This window comes from Mixophyes fleayi, chromosome 2, assembly GCF_038048845.1.
Source record: "Mixophyes fleayi isolate aMixFle1 chromosome 2, aMixFle1.hap1, whole genome shotgun sequence".
Lineage (NCBI taxonomy): Eukaryota > Metazoa > Chordata > Amphibia > Anura > Limnodynastidae > Mixophyes > Mixophyes fleayi.
Window position 1 is genome coordinate 49409903 of NC_134403.1, and position 19009 is coordinate 49428911.

Below are 19009 nucleotides of genomic sequence, written 5' to 3' on the forward strand. Positions count from 1 at the left end.
CCATACCAACTATGCCACCACCAAGGTGTTTTATGAAGAGCTGACACTCTTATTTAAGAAGCCTTCGGTTCTCCCGTTGAACTAATCTAGCACAATTTACTTTAATCAGAGTTAACATAAACCACAATGTTCTCTTTTCAATTATGTAGCGTTTTGACCAAACTGTCGCGTGAATTCGTAAGAACACAGAGACTTAGGGCTAGATTTACTAAGCTGCGGGTTTGAAAAAGTGGGGATGTTGCCTATAGCAACCAATCAGATTCTAGCTATCATTTTATAGAAGGTACTAAATAAATGAAAGCTAGAATCTGATTGGTTGTTATAGGCAACATCCCCACTTTTTCAAACCCGCAGCTTAGTAAATCTAGCCCTTAAACTTATTAAGTGTAATTTAATATGGAAAATACATCCACAATGCTTAAGATAAAACAGTTAATAAAAGGCATACAAATATAATGCAATTGTTTCTTATAAAATAAAAAGGCTAAAACATAGAATTGATAACTCACATATAATCAAGTTTCTAGTGCTGGGAGAAGCAGAAAAATGGGACACTCTTCGATATCAGATTGACTCCCAAAAGTGAACAATTGCTTAGAGTCACAGTGCAGTTTTAAAACCAAGCTGCAGGGCCCACAGTCCCCTTTCCTGTGATGTCAGAACAAAAAGGTCTTTGTGAATGCAAATTAGGGTTTTATGACTCTGCTGGAGAAATGTCTTTTAAGTCAGATTTTTGTTACTCTGTCCTAACTTTTCACCAGTATGGCTTACAAACATGATTTTACCTCCGCACAACAGGTAATAAGTTCCCCTTCATCTGCATACCACACATACCTCTGGTAAGTATGATATTGGAGAAAATGATAGAATATTTTCCTGTGACCCTATTCAGCTTGAATCTGTCATTAACATATAAACCTGTCTCTGCAGCCGGCATGTCTGACTGAGGCTTCCCAGACATGTGTTAGATTTCATTGTCCTAAAAGAGATATTTTCAAAGGCTTTCACTTTTGCGACCTGCCATAAATGATACAAGGTGCTACAATGGGTCCAGGCTCTTATCTACCAGCCCCCTCTGGGTAGTTTAATATAAAAAAACACATTGATTTAAACATCTTCTCTGAGCCATGACACACTATTTATAGGAATTAATTCACAAACATATATTTGCAGATTAATATGCCTAAAAATTAGCTTGCACATGACACGAGAAAATTGGGTTAGCTAATATGACTGATATAGGCAAGGACCACCAAGGAAGTCCGGCCATAGAAATAATAGACAATATTCTGATGTGAATGAAAACATTTTAACAGGGTAGTGGAAATAAAATTATTTGCCCCCATTTTCCTTATATCAGTCATGCAGAAGACAGTGGTAGCCTCATAGCTGTAATAACTAGTCCTGGCCTGGCTATTGATATCAATTCAATGTATAGATTTCATGAAATAATATTTTTATTGTTTCTTTAAATTACTGAAATCCCTTGATTGATTTCTAACCAATTATCAGTCTTGAAAAAATATGAAATAGACAGAGACAGCAGATTAAGGACATGAGAAAGAGGTGATAGGAGTTGATTGAAATTGTATACAGGAAAAGATAACTTTGGTGAATGAGGAGATGGTAAAATATATGAAATAAATGGCTTATGTATGAGGGGAAGCGGAGGTATATAAACATATTATACATCACTACTGATTCTTTTGACTTGTGCACTTCTCCTTTATGGAATGTAGAACATTAGTGAGGTCATGCTGTGATGTCATAATGGTAACTGCTGATATCAGAGCTTTGTTGTTGCTGCCTCTCTCATGTACATCCAGGACACTGACATAGCACTATCATTGCTGTCATTTTCATACTCTATATCTATTCTAGTATATCTATTCCACCCTGAACTATACCTCACACACTTACAGCCAACTGACAGATACCGCATAAGGTAAGTATCTCGTCATAGACAAGGGCGTCTCACTTGGATGTGTCTGCAGACTTGGAGCTTGACTACCCTAAAATATGACCTTGAGCTTGTTTGTTTCTACCATTGAGGTTCTAGCAGGACAGCGATGCTATTGTGATACTTTAGCCATTTGGATCATTCGGTGCTTCTCAATAGGGGATGATCATCCTCTTCAGCAATTTGCGCAGCTTTGGGAGGAATGTGTATTGTGTAGTGTCAGAAGATGGTGACACACGCTATACTAATTGTATCAGCCAAACCTACTTTATCTATCAGTATCTTCTTTATATACTTTATCTATCAGTTATGTACATTTCTGTCTCACTTGTTCATATTTGATTAAGTTTGGTCATTCTCTGCATAGCCTCTAAATGCCTAGAGGGAAGGCCAGTCCTTCAAGCCATGGGTCCCCAGAGGTTTCCTCCACAGGGGGTTTTTCCTCTCCTGAGTGCTGAAGGATGACTCTTTGTGAGTCCTGAGGCTTCCACCTTCTTGGTCCTCTTATAGGACAAGAGTGTAAGAGCTACAGACCAATCTTGGTACATTATTTACCGATTTTATAATGCAGATGAAAAAAATTGGCATTTTACTTGTGCTAATCTTAATAAAAGTATTTAAAATATATTTTGCTTGATTTTGTCTTTGTTTTATTAATGACTGCACTCATAAGGTGAAGCAGCAGCAGTGAGTCTAGCAAGGTCACTGAGACTAGAGTTGGTAATGGAAAGTATTATAGTGGTCGGAGGCTGAAAGGATGAACGTTCAGCTTAGATAAAGTATAGGAAAGTTATGTAATCTGCAGGATGATCAGCTAAATACTGATATGACAATAAAATGAGAGGGGGTTTTGGACAAATTATTAAAAATGATAGATGCATCTGAGCAATATGTAGTCAAGAATTGTTAGGGAAAAACATATTTCTATGTAAGTAAAATATTAATGAAATCCAATAATAACAATATAATATATATTTGATATACTCCTGTTAAGTAGATCTACTGTTTACAGAATGAATGTTATGGTCTTACTATGTACTTGCTATATGGCTCTTTAATCCTGATTTACAACAAGTGTAAAGTGAGTTGACTGGAAACTAACAAAAGAGGATCCAGGCACATTTTGTATTAGTTTACAAAGAAACAATATCTGACTGAAGAATCAGAAAAAATAAATAACAACAAAAATATTGGAAAGAAGCCCACATGGATTACTGGAACCTCAGGAGTGATGTGGTAACTTTGGGCTGTGGTAAGGGTCCCAGTGACACAGACTTTGTTCTGGTGCAACTAGGGTCAATAATTTAAAGGGACTCCAACCCTGTGCTTGTTTTTCCTTTTGTATTTGTGTAACATAAACATTAAGTAATGACTGTTCACCAATATTCTTATAACAGGGCTTTAGCTGATTTATAAGATAGTGCTAGTAAGGCTGCTTGTCGAGCTCACCATTTACTACACTTCCATTGTTCTACTTTATATTCCCCTAGAATCTCTGTAACACCTCCCAGATCTCACCTGTCAATAGAACTGAGGTTTGATAATATTCCCACAAAACAGTAGCTTGGGGGTGTGGCCTAATGACAATGTGATACATAAATGGAAGTGGGGTATGATGTAATTTTAGGGCGTGGCCAGGTCCAAAAGGGAGAGGAACAGTAACAGAGGGCAGGCAATGAGGTGGCATACACAGCCCCTTAAACTTTCCTTTAGCCTGCTCACAGAGATAATATAAAACACTGTCTAATAAATTATATATATATATTCTCCTGTGGTGGGCACAATTATGCCGTAATAAATCGAGAGGTTAAAGTCTCTTCAAATTCAAATAATTAGGCAGGTTTAAGATGTTACCTAAAGGGACAGATACACTGTCCAAAGCCATCGTCCAGGAGGCTCAACAGCAGCGGGTGTATCTGCAGAAGACGGAGCCACATGAGTGAATTAAGAATCACATGAACAGCTCACATCCAATAACGAGACGCCCCCTTTGGTCTGCCAAGCTTCCCAGATAAGTGCTCACATACATTCTGACCCTCTTTTGAATTGCCACTTTCAGAATAAAAATCTCTGTCCGCGCTGACCCATACCCACCTATGAGACCTCTCCCAGGATGCCAAGTCTGTGTTTAGAGGCATTACCAAACTTTTAGCTGAAAATTAAAGCCAACACAAACTATAAAGGACTATTGGTACTTAATAATAGTAAATAAGCCACTCCTGTTCAGGAGAACAGACTTCTGGGAAATACAGTGTACATGCCAGCCACAGTAGCATTGAATGAAATGGCAGGTAAAAATCATTTAGATAAATCTAAAATATATTCTTCTGATGGAGAAATAGTGTATTACATTCTGTTAAACACTGCTTCACTTGTACACTGGTGCTTACAGGCCTGGAATAGAGGACAAACCTTAATAAATGTTTAATTAAAATCATATTTTCCTCAAAGTCAGGGAATCAGCAATAACACCCTCCTGAATGTGGGCCCATTTCTTCTTCACCTCAGTAAATACTACCACCCTTGTGCATTTAATGCATCCCATATAATAACCATACCACTTCCTGACATGTATTACTAACCCCATGGGAACAGTATTACCCCCCTGCACTATCCTCTCCTACCAAAAGAACATCACCCTTCTGCATGTGTTACCTATCCAAAGGAAACAATGGGAAGCAGACAAATCAGTGCAAAAATATGAACTAAACAGGAAGAAATCAGATTTAGCACTGTTACATAATTAAGAATTGTAAATGTCCCCCATGGTACTTATATAATTGCCACAAATTTTCTTTAAAATATTGCATAATTTGAAATAGTTCTGTAGAGACTCCACTATTGGCTCACAACACATTTTTTTGCTTACTACAGTATGTATATGTATTTATATTTAATGTTATGTAATAAGACAGACAGCATCATAATGCAGTAAAGTTAACATCACCAGGGATAGTAGAAACAAATGCACTTGAACAACTATAGAGTCGCTTAATGGTGTTATATGATGGCATGATGAGATTGTAATATTGTACTGGGTTATAATGTTGCTTATTATTATTATTATCCTTTATTTATTTAAGGCCAACATTTTACGTGGCGCTTTACAATAACAGAATGTATATTCATTCACAATAGTTCCTGCCCCAGTGGAGCTTACAATCTAATTCGCTTTCACAGGGCAGAGAAAGGCACACATACACACATATACTAGAATCAGTTTAGTGAGAAGTCAATGAACATACCAGTATATTTTTGATCAGCAGCTACCAGAGGAAACCCACGCAATCATGGGGAGAACATAAAACCTACGCATGTAGCATAGCAACCTGTAAATAGCCATGTAAATAGCAATGTATAGCTCAGTGTTGACTATGAACTCTCAGATTCACAAATGGCACAAAGGATTGGTTCATAGGATGCACCATTGTACCGAAACTATCAACACACAAAACTAACCAAGGACAGCAGCTGTAAGAGTACTGCCATTATCGTCTGTTTGCTAACGGTATCTCATGATGGCGTAAACAGGAAAACATGCTTTATTATTACTATAAAGCATTTGTCCTGGTGTTTTTTGTTTGCTTTTCTTATTTATTTATTTTATTTCTTCATAAACTGTATTTTTTTTTTTATATACAATCTGGAACACTTCTAGTGCTCATGCTCCACCTGACATGCCAGCAAGTATCACCAGGAAGCTTACCATTTAAATTGCCTGATAAAATATTTTCACTACGAAAAAAATTCTTGTGATCACTGGGGGTTTAATAAATAGACTCCTACAGCTGGGTACACACTTATGCAATTACCGTGCAGACCACACGATTCACGATTGTTTGGTCAGATATTGCAAGTGTGTGAACACTCCCATGGTCACGTGTCACAAACATGCTCCCAGCTGCTGTAACTTAGGGGGTGTTTGCTGTAGGAGGTCACAATTCCAGCCCGCAGTCTCTCTTTACCTATCACACAGGTTATAGACCTACTGAGTCACCCCCAAACAGTGCTCACACCTCACGCACTTCAGGTTTCCCACCACCTATTGAATACGGGCAATAGGACCCCAATATACTGTCCCACACTGACACACAAGGCTTCTAGCTGCTCACAGACTAGCAAGACCCACACCAGCGAACAAAGGGTTAACTCTTCACACCTCCAGACTGTTACACAAATGTAAATGCAAGCACACACTAAGCTTGTTAATGAAATGTATCAATAAATCACACACTGGCATTCAAAGGGTTAAATTGGTTGAGTTATTTCTTCTTAACAGGTTAATGGATTCGTTAAGAGTATCAAGGACGAAACATATTATAGATTTAATATACAAAAGTACAAGGCATACAGATATAAAAAATAAATAATAAACAATTAATAGATTGAGATAACATACACAAGCAGAACAGTTTAAAATAAAAAGGGGTTACCTTTAGAGTGTCACTTACATGAATTGCATACTCTGTGCCATGAGAAATTGGCAAGGACAGCTTATGAATGTGAATTGATTTCCCAAAGTCTAACAATTTGTTGTAACTGGTCTCAGTTTTTTAAAGACACTTCCACACCTGTCCCTGCCACCAAGGGTTGTGTCTGTGATACTTTTTTCAATCACCATTTGCATGTTGCCTGATTTATTACCCAATTCTACTATATGACCTAACTTTTCTGTGGAGTGTCACACAGAAACAATTTCATTAATAATAAATCCCTTATAAATATGTCCATCTTTTGATATCAAACATGATGAAATTATGACAATGTGACATACCTTTTCCAAAGATATGTGATTTTAGCTGTTCTCGGATACCACCCGTACCTGTCATTCACAACCCTGGTGTGATTTCTGCTCCTCAGTATGGAAAGCCACCTGGATTTCCCAAAATATGAACTATGAAGGCATTTTCCTTGGAAGCTCATATTTCTATATACCTGTATAGGCCTTCAAAATGCTGCCTTGGGCTGCAAGGATGTCCAGCTGTGACCAGCCCCACAAAGTCTATTCAGGAGTCCAAAAACTGACTTGTGTTAGGATATATGTCACAGCAAGAGCCCTTTGAAGCTGCTATAGGTGACTGCTATCTTCTCTCACTGGAATGTGCAAAACCCTCCAATACATTTACATCAGACTTTTTGTCCTCACATTTTACACTTTAGTAGCTAAACTTATCAATGGATTAATTTGATATAACATATTTACACTGCAGTTATAATTTATCACTTAAAAATACCTGTAAGTTCTCTATGTTCACGACGTCACGTTTTATCATCCCAAAACCATACTTGCCAACTTTATGTTCACGTCTACGAGTTCCTGGTGGGCAGGAGGGGTGTATTAGAGGAGGGGGTGGGGCTTCACAAATTGCATCATTTTGGCCCCGCCCCAGTGATGTAATGCCTGTTTTGGGTCTTCTTACAGTGGTAAAAAGACCCAAAGAATTGCCAGTTCTCCTGAGATTCCGTGAGACCTACCCGGAATTCGGGAGTCTCCTGGACATTCCGTGAGAGTTAGCCATACTTGCCAACATTTTTTTTTCTTTTTCCGGGAGATGCCGGCTGGGACGTGGGCGTGCAGGGGGCGGGGCTGCGAAATCGCGTCATTTTGGCCCCGCCCCCGTGACGGAATGACGCAAATCGCGTCATTTTACAGTGGGGGCGGGGCTAAACGCCGCGATTCCGGGTGAATCGCGGCGTTTAAACTAAATTTTTCCCCCTTCCTATCAGGGAGATTGCCACACTCGTCCGGGAGACTCTCGCAAAATGCGGGAGTCTCCCGGACAATGCGGGAGAGTTGGCAAGTATGGAGTTAGCATGTATGACCAGAACACATTGCATCTGTTGATTGGTTTTCTAAACTTCCTTAAAAATAATTATCAATGACAGAACAATGTCTTTTCCCTAGAGAGTTATAACAGCTAAAGATCACAGATCTGAAGGTAAATTGCGTGTGTACACATAAATCAGCACACTCATCTGGAATTTCAATGGTTGATGAAATGGTTAAAGATAGTGCATCTGAAGTATGATTGTATAATATGTGCCCAGCTTTACTCTTCAGTACTGTAATCAAAACATAGCAAACCCCACACTGGCTACATCACCATGATCCAGCAAACCTAGGTATCCAACAAAATGGATCCAACCGTCACAGCGACGATTTTCAGTCCACGACCGCCCTCTCTGACGCACAAACCAGCGCCTTGAGGTCACGTCACATCGCGGCGTCCCGTCGTGCACATGCGCAGTGGCAGCCGGAAGTGAGTCGGTAGTAGTCTGCGTTATTGAATAGGAGGTGTATAAACCGGAGCGATCCCCGCCAGCATGGTGAGCACAGCGCGGTGTACCGCGGCCTTCTGACCGGGATCCGCTGGTCGGGGGACGTAGTGGTGGGAAGAGGATCCTGGTTATTGTCTCCTTTCAGTTTCTGTTTGCCGGTGCTGTGTTGCTGTGTCACCGGCCTCTGGGCCAGAGACATAATCACTGTGTGTGGTACTGACCGACCCTCTGTGCTTTCAGTCTTCACCTGGCATTGTGGATGCTGCGTGCCAGAGACAGGGGCTGCTTACACAGGGTGCAATAGGGTGTTATACAGAAACCAGTGTGGGACAGGTCTACACTTACTGCAGGCTGGTGTCATTTGTTGTGCACCTGTCCTGTTACCCTTAAACACACATATTACTATTACATATAGATACTATTATATCACTTTTATTTGGAAAAAAGAAATCACTGAGCATTTATATCTGAAGTGTAGTATAACAGGCATTATGTTATAGGCTGCACATATGGGTGAAATAACAGGAGTAATAACACTTCAAGCACTTTCACTTTCTTTGCTATGTTCTAGCTTTGTAATAGTTATGGTTCACTATGAATTATCAGTATTTAGAAAAACATGTATCTTGTTCAATAGTACAAAGCAAGACAACTATATATTCTGGGTTTTCTTTCTCCTGCAAGCATGTCAACCATAATGTCAGTGCCTCCAGTGTATGAGAAATCAGAGATTCACCAGTGCTATTGTAAATAAACAGAAAAGTGCACTGATGTTGGGGCTGATTACAGCCATATAGCAAATTCTGCCTTCTATTTCTCCCATCATGTAGTTGTCTGGATAAGCGAAGGGTTGTTTTTCTTCTCCCCTATATAATTTGCACAAAATGACTGTCCAATGTTGCCAGCCAACCATTTTTCAGACCAGAAATGCTATGGGACCTGGGTCGTGCCAAATGGACTTTATACAAGCATTGGATGGTTTTAACATTAGAGCATATGTAGGCAGTCTATTACCATTTCTAGCAAAGACTTCTTCAGCCCTCATGTGTTATTAGAAAGAGGCCCTACTTTAATGGGTAAAGAATGTATGTTGTTTTGCTTATAGTGATATGTGGTATGTTTGTTTTTCAGGATACTAAGGCACTTTCTTCTCAGCTAAAGGACAGTATCCCAATTGCTGAACTCTCTACTCAATATGGTGGATACGGAATACAGGATACTCTCCGAACAGGGTACGTGTTTGTCCATTAATGTCCTTTTGACTTAATTATTTTTTTTCTTCCACTTTTAACATGAAAAATAGTTTGTGTTTAAGTTACATATCAAAATTTGGCTCTTTATTGCTATTCAGTATTTATAAAGTGTCAACATTTTACATAATGACTAAAAGGTGTATAGGCAGTACATATGGATAACATAACTAAAAATGGAATATAAATTGGTTATAAAGTGTTCACATCCTTAGGGTATCGACATGGAAGTTTTTAATTTTTTTTTTTTACTAGTGTTCAGCTCAAAATACATGTATAATGTCTATACAAACACAACTCCTAAAGCTTTTTTTAATTATCAATTTAAAACAGACTGTAATTGACTATACATACTTAATCATTGATTTTTCTAAGTTGCGCTTAAACCCTGGTGCAATCACTTGTGCAAGAGGTAACATAAGTAGAAAGTGTTTCAATTATTTTAAAACTAAATACACCTTTTCTGTGAGAAGTCCCACAGTTGCTTAGCTCATTTCCAAACCAGAACTATATCATGAAGATCAGAGAACACTCAGAAAATCTGCAAAAGGTTATTAATAAAGCATTGATTAGTGGAAGGATATAAGACATTCGTAGAGACCATTTATATCCCCAGGAGCACAAACAAGTCCATCATAATGAAATGGAAAGAATATGGCACCACTGTGAATTTGTTTAGAACAGGCTGTCCACCAAAACTTAGCATCATGGTTAGGTAGGCCACTAAGATTTTATGACAACTCTGACAAAGTTTTAGTCTTCCTTGGCAGAGATGTGAGATATTGTCCAACAATAGGCTGGGCATTGCACAAATTAGTGCGTTATGGGAGAGTGGCTAAAAGAAAACCATTGTTTGAGAGAAAAGCACAGACATTATGTTTGGGTAACGTCTAGCACGAAGCACCATCACACTATCCATACCATGAAGATTCCAGCAGGACAATGTTCCAAAGCATACAGCAAAAGCCATATTGAAGTGGCATAAATGCAAAGAAAAAATATCTTTGTGCTATAATAGCCCAGTCACAGCTCCTTTACCAACAGTCCACAACCTGTTGGGACCTGAGCAGTACTGCAAAGAAGAATGGGAGAAAATTGCGGTGTCCAGATGGGCAAAGCTGATGGTGACTTGCCCAAGTAGCTGCACAGCTGTAATTGCAGCTACACTTCTACAAAGTTATAAACCAACAGAGGGGAAGCTAGTAATGCTGGTGATCCTCTGGGTTTTGTTTTTACCCTGGTTAAGAAAAAGCTTTGGAGTTGTGTTTTGTTTTCCTTTTATTTCACATCACAGTATTTTGTGTTGACGATTGGTAAGAATTCCCAAGTACATTTATTTTGGTTTCATGATGTAAATGTGAAAAAATGCCAAACGGGGTGGGGATGAATACTTTATATAATCACTGTAGATGTTTTGTTTTGTTTTTTTATTTATTTTTTTAAATTTCTATAATTTTGTACAAAATCATACTCGCTCTCTGCTGGCTTCCACCTACCTTGTAAGCGCAGTTCTGTTTTAAATGGCCATCTTATTACTTCACTGTATATGTAACATAATCTCATTTATTATCTTTTCTAATTGCAGATTTACAAGCGTTCAAAGTGAATTACTACCAAGTCATCCTTTAGAACTGTTAGAAAAGAATGTAAGTAAATAGGATGTTGTTGTGGATTTATGTCAATAGAGCACCCTCTATCTTGGTGGAGCTTATGGATGGATTTTCCACATTTTTTGTATGTTCATTTTAAGGTCTCTAAGTTGGGTATTAATATTTGTTATAAATGTGGAATGGCACCTACTGCATTAATACAATCACTATTTTACTGACCCAAACTATTAAATAATAGAATCCTAGGTTGGCCTGAGCTAGTCCAAATGTCCCAGCTCCCCATGTTCCCTTCTAGTTCCTGTGAGCTTAGTGTCTTCTCACAGCAAATAGATATCTCATCTTCAGAGTCTCCATCGTCGTGCTACTTTTTGTCAAGTTTTTAAGACCTAGTAACCCAATCATTGATCTGGAAACTTGACAGGGTGTCATAAAGCAGTCTTGGTGAAAAGCAGACAGGATACAACATGGCATCACATCTTTTAAGCCACTGTTGTACTGTTTTTTCCTTGGTACTTATAGCAGCTGCTGCAATGTTACTATGCAGTGGCCGCTTATAACTTCCATTTTCCACCTGGATCGTGTACTTGGTAGACACTAAGAAGTAATGTTTTCGGAGCACCCAGTCCAGCTACAGCATGTAGCAACACCTCTCTGCTACAGGAGCACGTGAGAGGAGTACATAACATACACTGGGAGTCCTATATAAGAGTAAAGGAAACATAATGATGTAGATTTCATTTACTAATCTAGTTTATCTTGTAGTTTCAGGTAAACAAGGAGAAAGTCAGTATGTCTACTCTAAGAAATATCCAAGGCTTGCACGCTCCTCTGAAGCTACAAATGGAGTTTAAAGCTGCCAAACTGGTACGTTTTTTTTTTTTTATATTTGGAATACTGTACCTGGTAATGTGGATGATAGAAGTTACTGAGGGGTTCAATCCCCGGGTAAAAGCATGGAACTTCAAGGTGACCCCTCATACTTACAAAGTACTGTAACTGGGAGACAGATATGGGGGGAATTCAATTGGCCGCGTTACTGTAAAAAGTAAGGCGGCCTGCGCACTATTACTTTTATTACGGTAGTAGTGCACTTAAACACCGGAGCTGCGAGCAGAAAGCAGGGTTAATATTACCGTAATAACGGTAATAGGTTTTACTTGGCGGTACTTCAGGGGGAATTGAATTCCCTCCTTAAAGGTTTATGTGAAATACATTCCATGTATCCAGAGGTGAACAGCTGCCCACCCTCACTTTCAGTGCACTCACCAACTCCTTCAATTCATACATCTCTAACCTCTGCAATCTGCTTCTGACCAAAGCCTCTCCTCCTGTCTAGTAACTATCTCTCACTCCAGCCTCCAGCCCCCAGACTCTCCACCAATTTTCAATCTTTCAAGCGCACTCTGAAAACTTCCCTCTTCACTATATTCTCACCTGATACTGCTCCCTCTGACACCCTTACATAACTCAATATACAGCCCACATATGTAAGGATTGTACAACTGGAGCCACTGTCCAGCAAGGGCCAGAGATGGTTAGAGAATTGTAACATCTTACAGCATCTCAGGAACAGTAAGTGACTTTCAACATATTTCTAATTGGGAATTCATTGTTTTGTTTACATAGAAGCCTAAGAAAACAAAAAAAAAATTTCCGTACAGTGCACTAAATATGGCTTATTTCATTGTTTCTATGTGTACACAACACTTAACATAATAAACATGCAATTGCTGTCCATAACCAATAATGTAATCTTGTGATTTTACTGTCAATACTCAGTCTTGTTTTATTACTTTGTTCCCTATTATAAAGCACTGCAGAATGTTCTTGCCTCTATAAAGAAGTGTTAATAAAGATTAACAAATAAAGGCTAGAAACTCTCCATCACAACAAGATACATATTCCACAGCTTTCACATCGTGCAGAAAAACCTAAGATAACACAGTGCAGCGTGTCAGTGTTTCATTTTCAAACTTGACATAAAACTTCTGACATCCTATCCCCAGTCTCTACAAACTGTTTTATTAACTGAGAGACTGCATGTCTGCCTCTTAACATAATGGAGCATTGCAAAGGCCAGAATCTAAGACAAAGAAGTTCTCTACTCTCAGGCAAAGTTTGAAGCATGTTAATTGTCAGTAAATGAACGGTACAGAAACTTAGGAAAAAATATTTCCAGAATTTTTCTCTCTAGCTTGGTAATATATACTGTTTATTTTTCAGACCATAAAACTAATTTTTAAGACCACAAATCGGGACGTAAAAATTGTTTCTATGGCCCAAATGTGTTGACAAGCTTTCCCTGACTGTTGGTTCCTCTGTGCATGCAGAAGGCAGGGAGACATACTGTAGGCAAGGGTAGTAAACAGGAACTGCGCAGCCGCTTCTTTGTACTTCAATCTGTCACTAAATTGCGCGCTCAGAAGGCTTGATTTCCCTACCAAGCATCCAACCCTGCGCGCAGATTGAAGCTACAAGTGAGGCAGCGGCTACGTGTAACCTCAGTCTGCCCTGTCTAGATTAGGTGTTCAGAAGTGGTCGCTTGACCGCCTCTCCGAGCACCCAGTAAAAGTAGCAGAATGAGCCTATTTCCATCTGCCATGGGGTTGGGTGTTTAGGAGACACAGAAGAGTGATGTGGTCCATGCTCAGCGCCAGCCACTGCATTGTTGTAAAACTTGTACAGCACTGCCTGCATGGTGAAGTGGGGGAAGAGATCTCCATGAGGAAGAAGTGGGTCATAGAGAGAGAGACATCTGCGAGGGGAGACAGACCACGTGAATGTGGACCAGTGTATGTTGTCTGACCTGTATTTATTTTTTTCTCTTTTTCTTGCTAAAAATTGGGGGTGTCTTATATGTATTCAAAATACAGTAGCGTTTTATGCATATTACCTTCTAACACTTGATGGAGATCCCCATGTAAATGTGAGGGTTGTAAATCCTTAATTCCACTTGTTTCTCACAGGTCCAGCGTCTCCCATTCCTTCCAAGCTCTAACATTGCTCTGGACACCTTGAGCGGGAATGATGAGTGTATTGGCTTTGAAGATATTCTCAATGGTAAATATTTTAGATTGTTTAGTCTCAGTGCTGTTAATGGCGAAAACTGTATTTACAAGTTGCTTCTACGCAATCTGCCTTTATATTCACAGATGTTTCCATACCTTAATTGAACAAATTATTTTAGAAATTGCATATAAACTTTTACTTTTGGTGACATGGCAGTTACATGTATAGTTTACTCATATACACAGATAATAGCCGCCTGTTCATAATCTTTACCATAGCTGAATATACAGTATGCAGTGGACATTACACCACTTTACATTTTCATTTAAAATGAAACGTATGGAGTAAGATTGATCTGACGCAGCCATCCAATCATTCTGTTGTCACTCACTGCTTTTTTATATCCCTGCCTCATTAATGTCACTGCTTCCTAGTAAATTCTCATTCTGCATTCATGTGTATGTTGAGTGACAAGACAACAGGAGAGCAAACGTTTTCTAGGAAGTCTTATGTTTGTTGTCTATTCGTATTATAAGGGTTTCTGGTCATTACTATTTTTTATTTATATAAATCATGTGCAGATGTGAAGGCTATAATCTGGATAAAGTATGTAAAGCCTTTCAGACTTTCTGGGTGATGAATAATAGTTTGACAGATGAGCTGCCACTAATTGTGTGTGTTATGTTTGCACTGCAGATCCTTCTCAGAGTGAGGTAATTGGAGAACCGCACATGATGATGGAACACAGCCTGGGCCTATTGTAACATATATGATTTCAACTACTTCAATAAAATGTAGAGGATTCTTTTGTAAATGCCTCAGGACTCCATTTATTAATGTCTTGTTTTCACCTGAACCATGAACACTATACACGCTATAACTGTAACAGCCGGTCATTGGAACGCTTACGCTGCTGCAGTGATTATATACTTATCTACATTCTCTAGGTGTCTTACCCTCTTACTGCTTAGGATTCATTGTAAGTTATTGAAAGAACTGGCAAGCAGCACTCTCTCTTTGGGTTGTCATATTTTTTTTTTTATTTTTTTTTTTTAAATCTAGGAGTCCCCAGCATATACTGAACGGCTCCAGACAAAAGTTTTCAAACTTAGACAGAAACGTTTCCCTTTTGTAGTGAGTGAGTGATTCCAATCTGACATGATCCTTCTTGTGTATTGAATGTGCAACCTGAAATTTAAATGCTGGATGGCTCCAATCCTACTGGTAGGAAAATCATACTGCCCAAGCTTGCAAATAGTGCCGCCCTGTCTTGATGATCAAGTGTGTGCTGCCAAATTGCTAGATGGAGGCCCTGTCTTAAAGTGGTCAAGACACTCAAATTAGTCCACTAAAGCCAATTCCGTTCCAGAAGAGGCATGCTCCTGGTCATGTTTCCGCCCCCCGTTTTCTCACATGGAATGATTACACAGATCATGCACTTTGAGATTAAGCTTGCTGTACATATCACTGACCCAGAGCTGTCCACCTATTACCTGCAGGAGAATACAACTAAATGGAGATGGGGGGGGGGGCTATATTATCGCGCAGGCAACTGCCATTGGCTGTGCAATATAGTGGCATCTTCCATAGAAGAATAATCCCAATGGCCAGCTTTGATCACAGCATGTATTATATGTTTTTTTCTAATGCAAAATTTCAATCCTTTAAAGGGCACTGTAATGTGTTCACAAGATGTAGCAGCTTACTGGGATGGAGTAAGCTGTGGGGTGTCAGGTGTCCAGCAAACCTGTGTAATGTTTTAATGTGTTTTTCACCACTGGACTGTTCTGAGATTAGATCCAGATGCAGAAAATGAAATAAGACTGATTTAAAAAAAATGGTGCCATTGATTGTATTGGTATCTTTTACTCCAAGGAACATTGTGTAACCTGATTAGTGGTGTGTTTCCGGTGACACTATTTCAGGTTTTTTCGTGAGCACTAAGTTCAAGTATCAATGTTTTATTGCAAACAAGTAAAAAGATAATAAGGTACTTGGCTTTGATAGTTCTCTTAGTAATATGTTTAATTAGCAATTATCTAGGGCCACATTCTCTCTCTCAAGCTGGATTTACAAATCACTGTCACCATTACAGACGGTCTAGGATGAGCCACTGAGTTTCGCAGCAAAACCAGCTTTCAAAGAAAGGAAACTAAGGGTGCTGGATATCACTAACATATACGGTATAAACATAATTAAGGACTTCTTATTGATACAGTTATGAGTATTAAACAGTCACTTATTCTACACGGGTTCATTAGCAGTGAAGTTACTCAGGACTTTCCAGTACATGCGCAGTTAGCTCTGGGACAACACCTAGCTGATATATGTATATACACATATCCTGGCTTTGCCTTGGCTACATCACTATTTCATAATACAATAAATGTACAAGAACAATCAAATGGAGTTCAGTGGCCATTTTGCTTGACCTGTCACATGGTGTAACCTCCCAGACAGACTCCACTCTTAGCAACCTACAGGAGACTTGGATATGAAGTATACACTTGTATAAAATGTATAAGGACAGAGATCACGGACTATAAGAGCCCTTTGTGTCCGAAACATGACATATGGTCAGACAGTGATCCTGATTTTGTAGTGCTTTTTATATGGCTTGATCTTTTCATAAGTGGAGGTTCCTGAGTACAGATCTAATTTCCTTTCAGCCAAAATATGGTTCCTCTGTCTGTAAAAAGAAAATAAAGATGAGTTAAAACGGTTAGCAGACCTATCCTCTTTTCATATTACTGATACTGCTGTGGTGGGATATGATCTGAGTCCACAGTAACAGTTACTTATAGGAGACCTGTCACTGAGGGGACAGCATACTCATTATGGTTTCCTTTATTTGTTTTCTCTTTAGGAAATTAATGTGAAAGTACAGTCCATATTTATGTCCTATCTTTGGGTAAAGACAATTTCTCTTTCATCCAATCTGGGGGACACTGCTTACCATGGGTTGTGGAGGGAGCTTGGGGAGTTGGCACCTAACTAGTTAACTTTAGTACTGCCGACAGACCCCTCCCCTCTACAATCCCCCTGCCCCCTATTGTTCAGTTTTTTTTAGGTGCCCGTGAGTTGGGCAGCTTTAATGTACTGCTAGTAATTTTTTCTTTTATTTCAGTTACTTTCTTTGAAAATTTTATTTTTTAACAGGTGGCAGCGCTGGTGTGTGTTCTGCTATAGAGAACACACACAGCAGAACAGGGGCAGGCACTCCCCTGCTCAGATGAGAGCCAGCGGCTCTCACTGACAGGGATGGACAGAATGGGTGCCTGAATTTGGAGTGACAAGTGGTCTCACCGGACCGCTGTCACTCCTGGAGCCTCCCCGATAACCGGCGCTGCCACTGCTGGCATAGAGCGCCGGTTATCGGATATCTATTATAGCGGCGGCCATCTTGGATCCGGATCAAGAAGGAGAAACCGCTATTAAGGAGAGGAGGAAGGGGGCTATACCAGGATCCCCCCTCATGCATAGGAGAGGGCATCGGGTATCTTCCGCTGCGGAGACCTCCCCTGGAGGTCTCCATTACTCTGCCACATTAACCCCGTTTTTTTTCCCGGATTTGGAACTGCAGGGACAGCATTACTGAAGAGGGGGGGAGCTAAGACATAGAGCTCACCCCCCTCCTTCCAGAGAGAGATGGTCTGTCCCAGTCTTCTGGCGCCAAGGAGAAGCCCGGGAAGAGAGAGAGATCAGAGCTGAGGGAGCAGACACCAGGCTACTGCTGCTGGACTTCTCCCCTTTTTGGCCTTTGGGCTAAGTATTAATTTATTTAAACACATATTCTGTACTGCTGTGTACAAGTGGGCTAGTAGGGGTTATTTTATAGTCTCCTACTTGCTTATGTGTTTTGTATTTTTTACAAGTACAGCTTTTATGTATAGATTGGTTGATTACTTGTAGTTCACTTCTCTCTCTCCACACATTATATATCTCTCTCTCTACTCGGCTAAATTTAACAATTTTAGCCTGTGTGTTTGGTGTGCCTTCCTTTATTAAGAAATGTCAGATAAGGGAAAGGGCCCTATTGCAAAATATTTTACATGTTCTAAATGTCATGTTAAATTACCTAATGGCCAGAAGGACCCGTTGGCACTATGCTCTGCCTGCGAAGCAGAGGTCCCATCTGCGCAAACCCAGCAGGTGGCAGCCCCACCGACTGAGGAACCGGCCTGGGTGGCCTCCCTATCACAGTTGGTTTCCTCTTTAGCTCAGATGGTTTGCCAATCCAATCAGTTGTGGTCTAGTGTTGTAACCTCGGTGGCCAATAATCCTAGTACACAGCTGGGCCTCCCTACTGCCACAGGTTCTATTGGAGCCTCTATGCCAAGGCCTTCCTCTTTACAGACGGACCAGGCCTATGTTCCCACAGAACCGCCATGGTCCACAGCAGTTAGAAGGGGTTTGGATAAGCTGAACCAGTTACTTGAATCCCCTAACATCCCGCCTTCTAAAAGAAAGCGTCATAAGTCGGATAACCCCCTTATGGTCCTTTCAGACTCAGAGGAGTTTTCAGAGGAAGAAGGGGAAATTAATTCTGATCCTGACCAGGTTCAACCTTTGAGTCAGGAAGAAAGTTCTAAAAGCCAATTTATTAATGATTTGGTTTTAGCAGTAAGACAAGCTTTGGACCTCCCAGAACTGGAGGAGCCTATTCCTAGAGACAGAAGTCTCTTTAAGAAGGCCAAAAGAAAGGCTAGCCGTTTTCCACCTTCTGTAGAGCTTAAGGATATTGCTGAAGGAGCCTGGAAACAGCCTGATAAAAGGTTCTCTGTACCTAAAAGATTCTCCTCCCTGTATCCGTTACAGGAGGAAGATACGGCACGCTGGGAGACTATTCCAAAGGTCGATATTCCAATTGCATGATTGGCCAAACACACCTTACTCCCAAC

General features: G+C 39.9%; 2 protein-coding genes across 2 annotated transcripts in view; one reads left to right on the forward strand and one right to left on the reverse strand.

Moving 5' to 3' along the window:
• The window catches only part of SLC46A3 (solute carrier family 46 member 3), a 511104-nt gene that overhangs the window by 452741 nt on the left and 39354 nt on the right, over window positions 1–19009 (reverse strand). The window lies entirely within an intron of this gene.
• POMP (proteasome maturation protein) lies at window positions 8180–14922 on the forward strand. Its single transcript, XM_075198940.1, has 6 exons — window positions 8180–8287; window positions 9371–9471; window positions 11075–11135; window positions 11862–11963; window positions 14066–14159; window positions 14805–14922. Exons 1-6 carry the CDS (start codon window positions 8285–8287, stop codon window positions 14870–14872), a joined length of 429 nt encoding a protein of 142 aa, XP_075055041.1. The 5' UTR covers window positions 8180–8284; the 3' UTR covers window positions 14873–14922.

What these genes read in the sequence shown, in the direction of transcription:
- POMP (XM_075198940.1), top strand. An exon ending in CAGGATACTCTCCGAACAGG is followed by an intron (nt 9,472 to 11,074) that starts GTACGTGTTTGT and finishes TTCTAATTGCAG; the next exon opens with ATTTACAAGCGTTCAAAGTG. An exon ending in CTTTGAAGATATTCTCAATG is followed by an intron (nt 14,160 to 14,804) that starts GTAAATATTTTA and finishes TTTGCACTGCAG; the next exon opens with ATCCTTCTCAGAGTGAGGTA.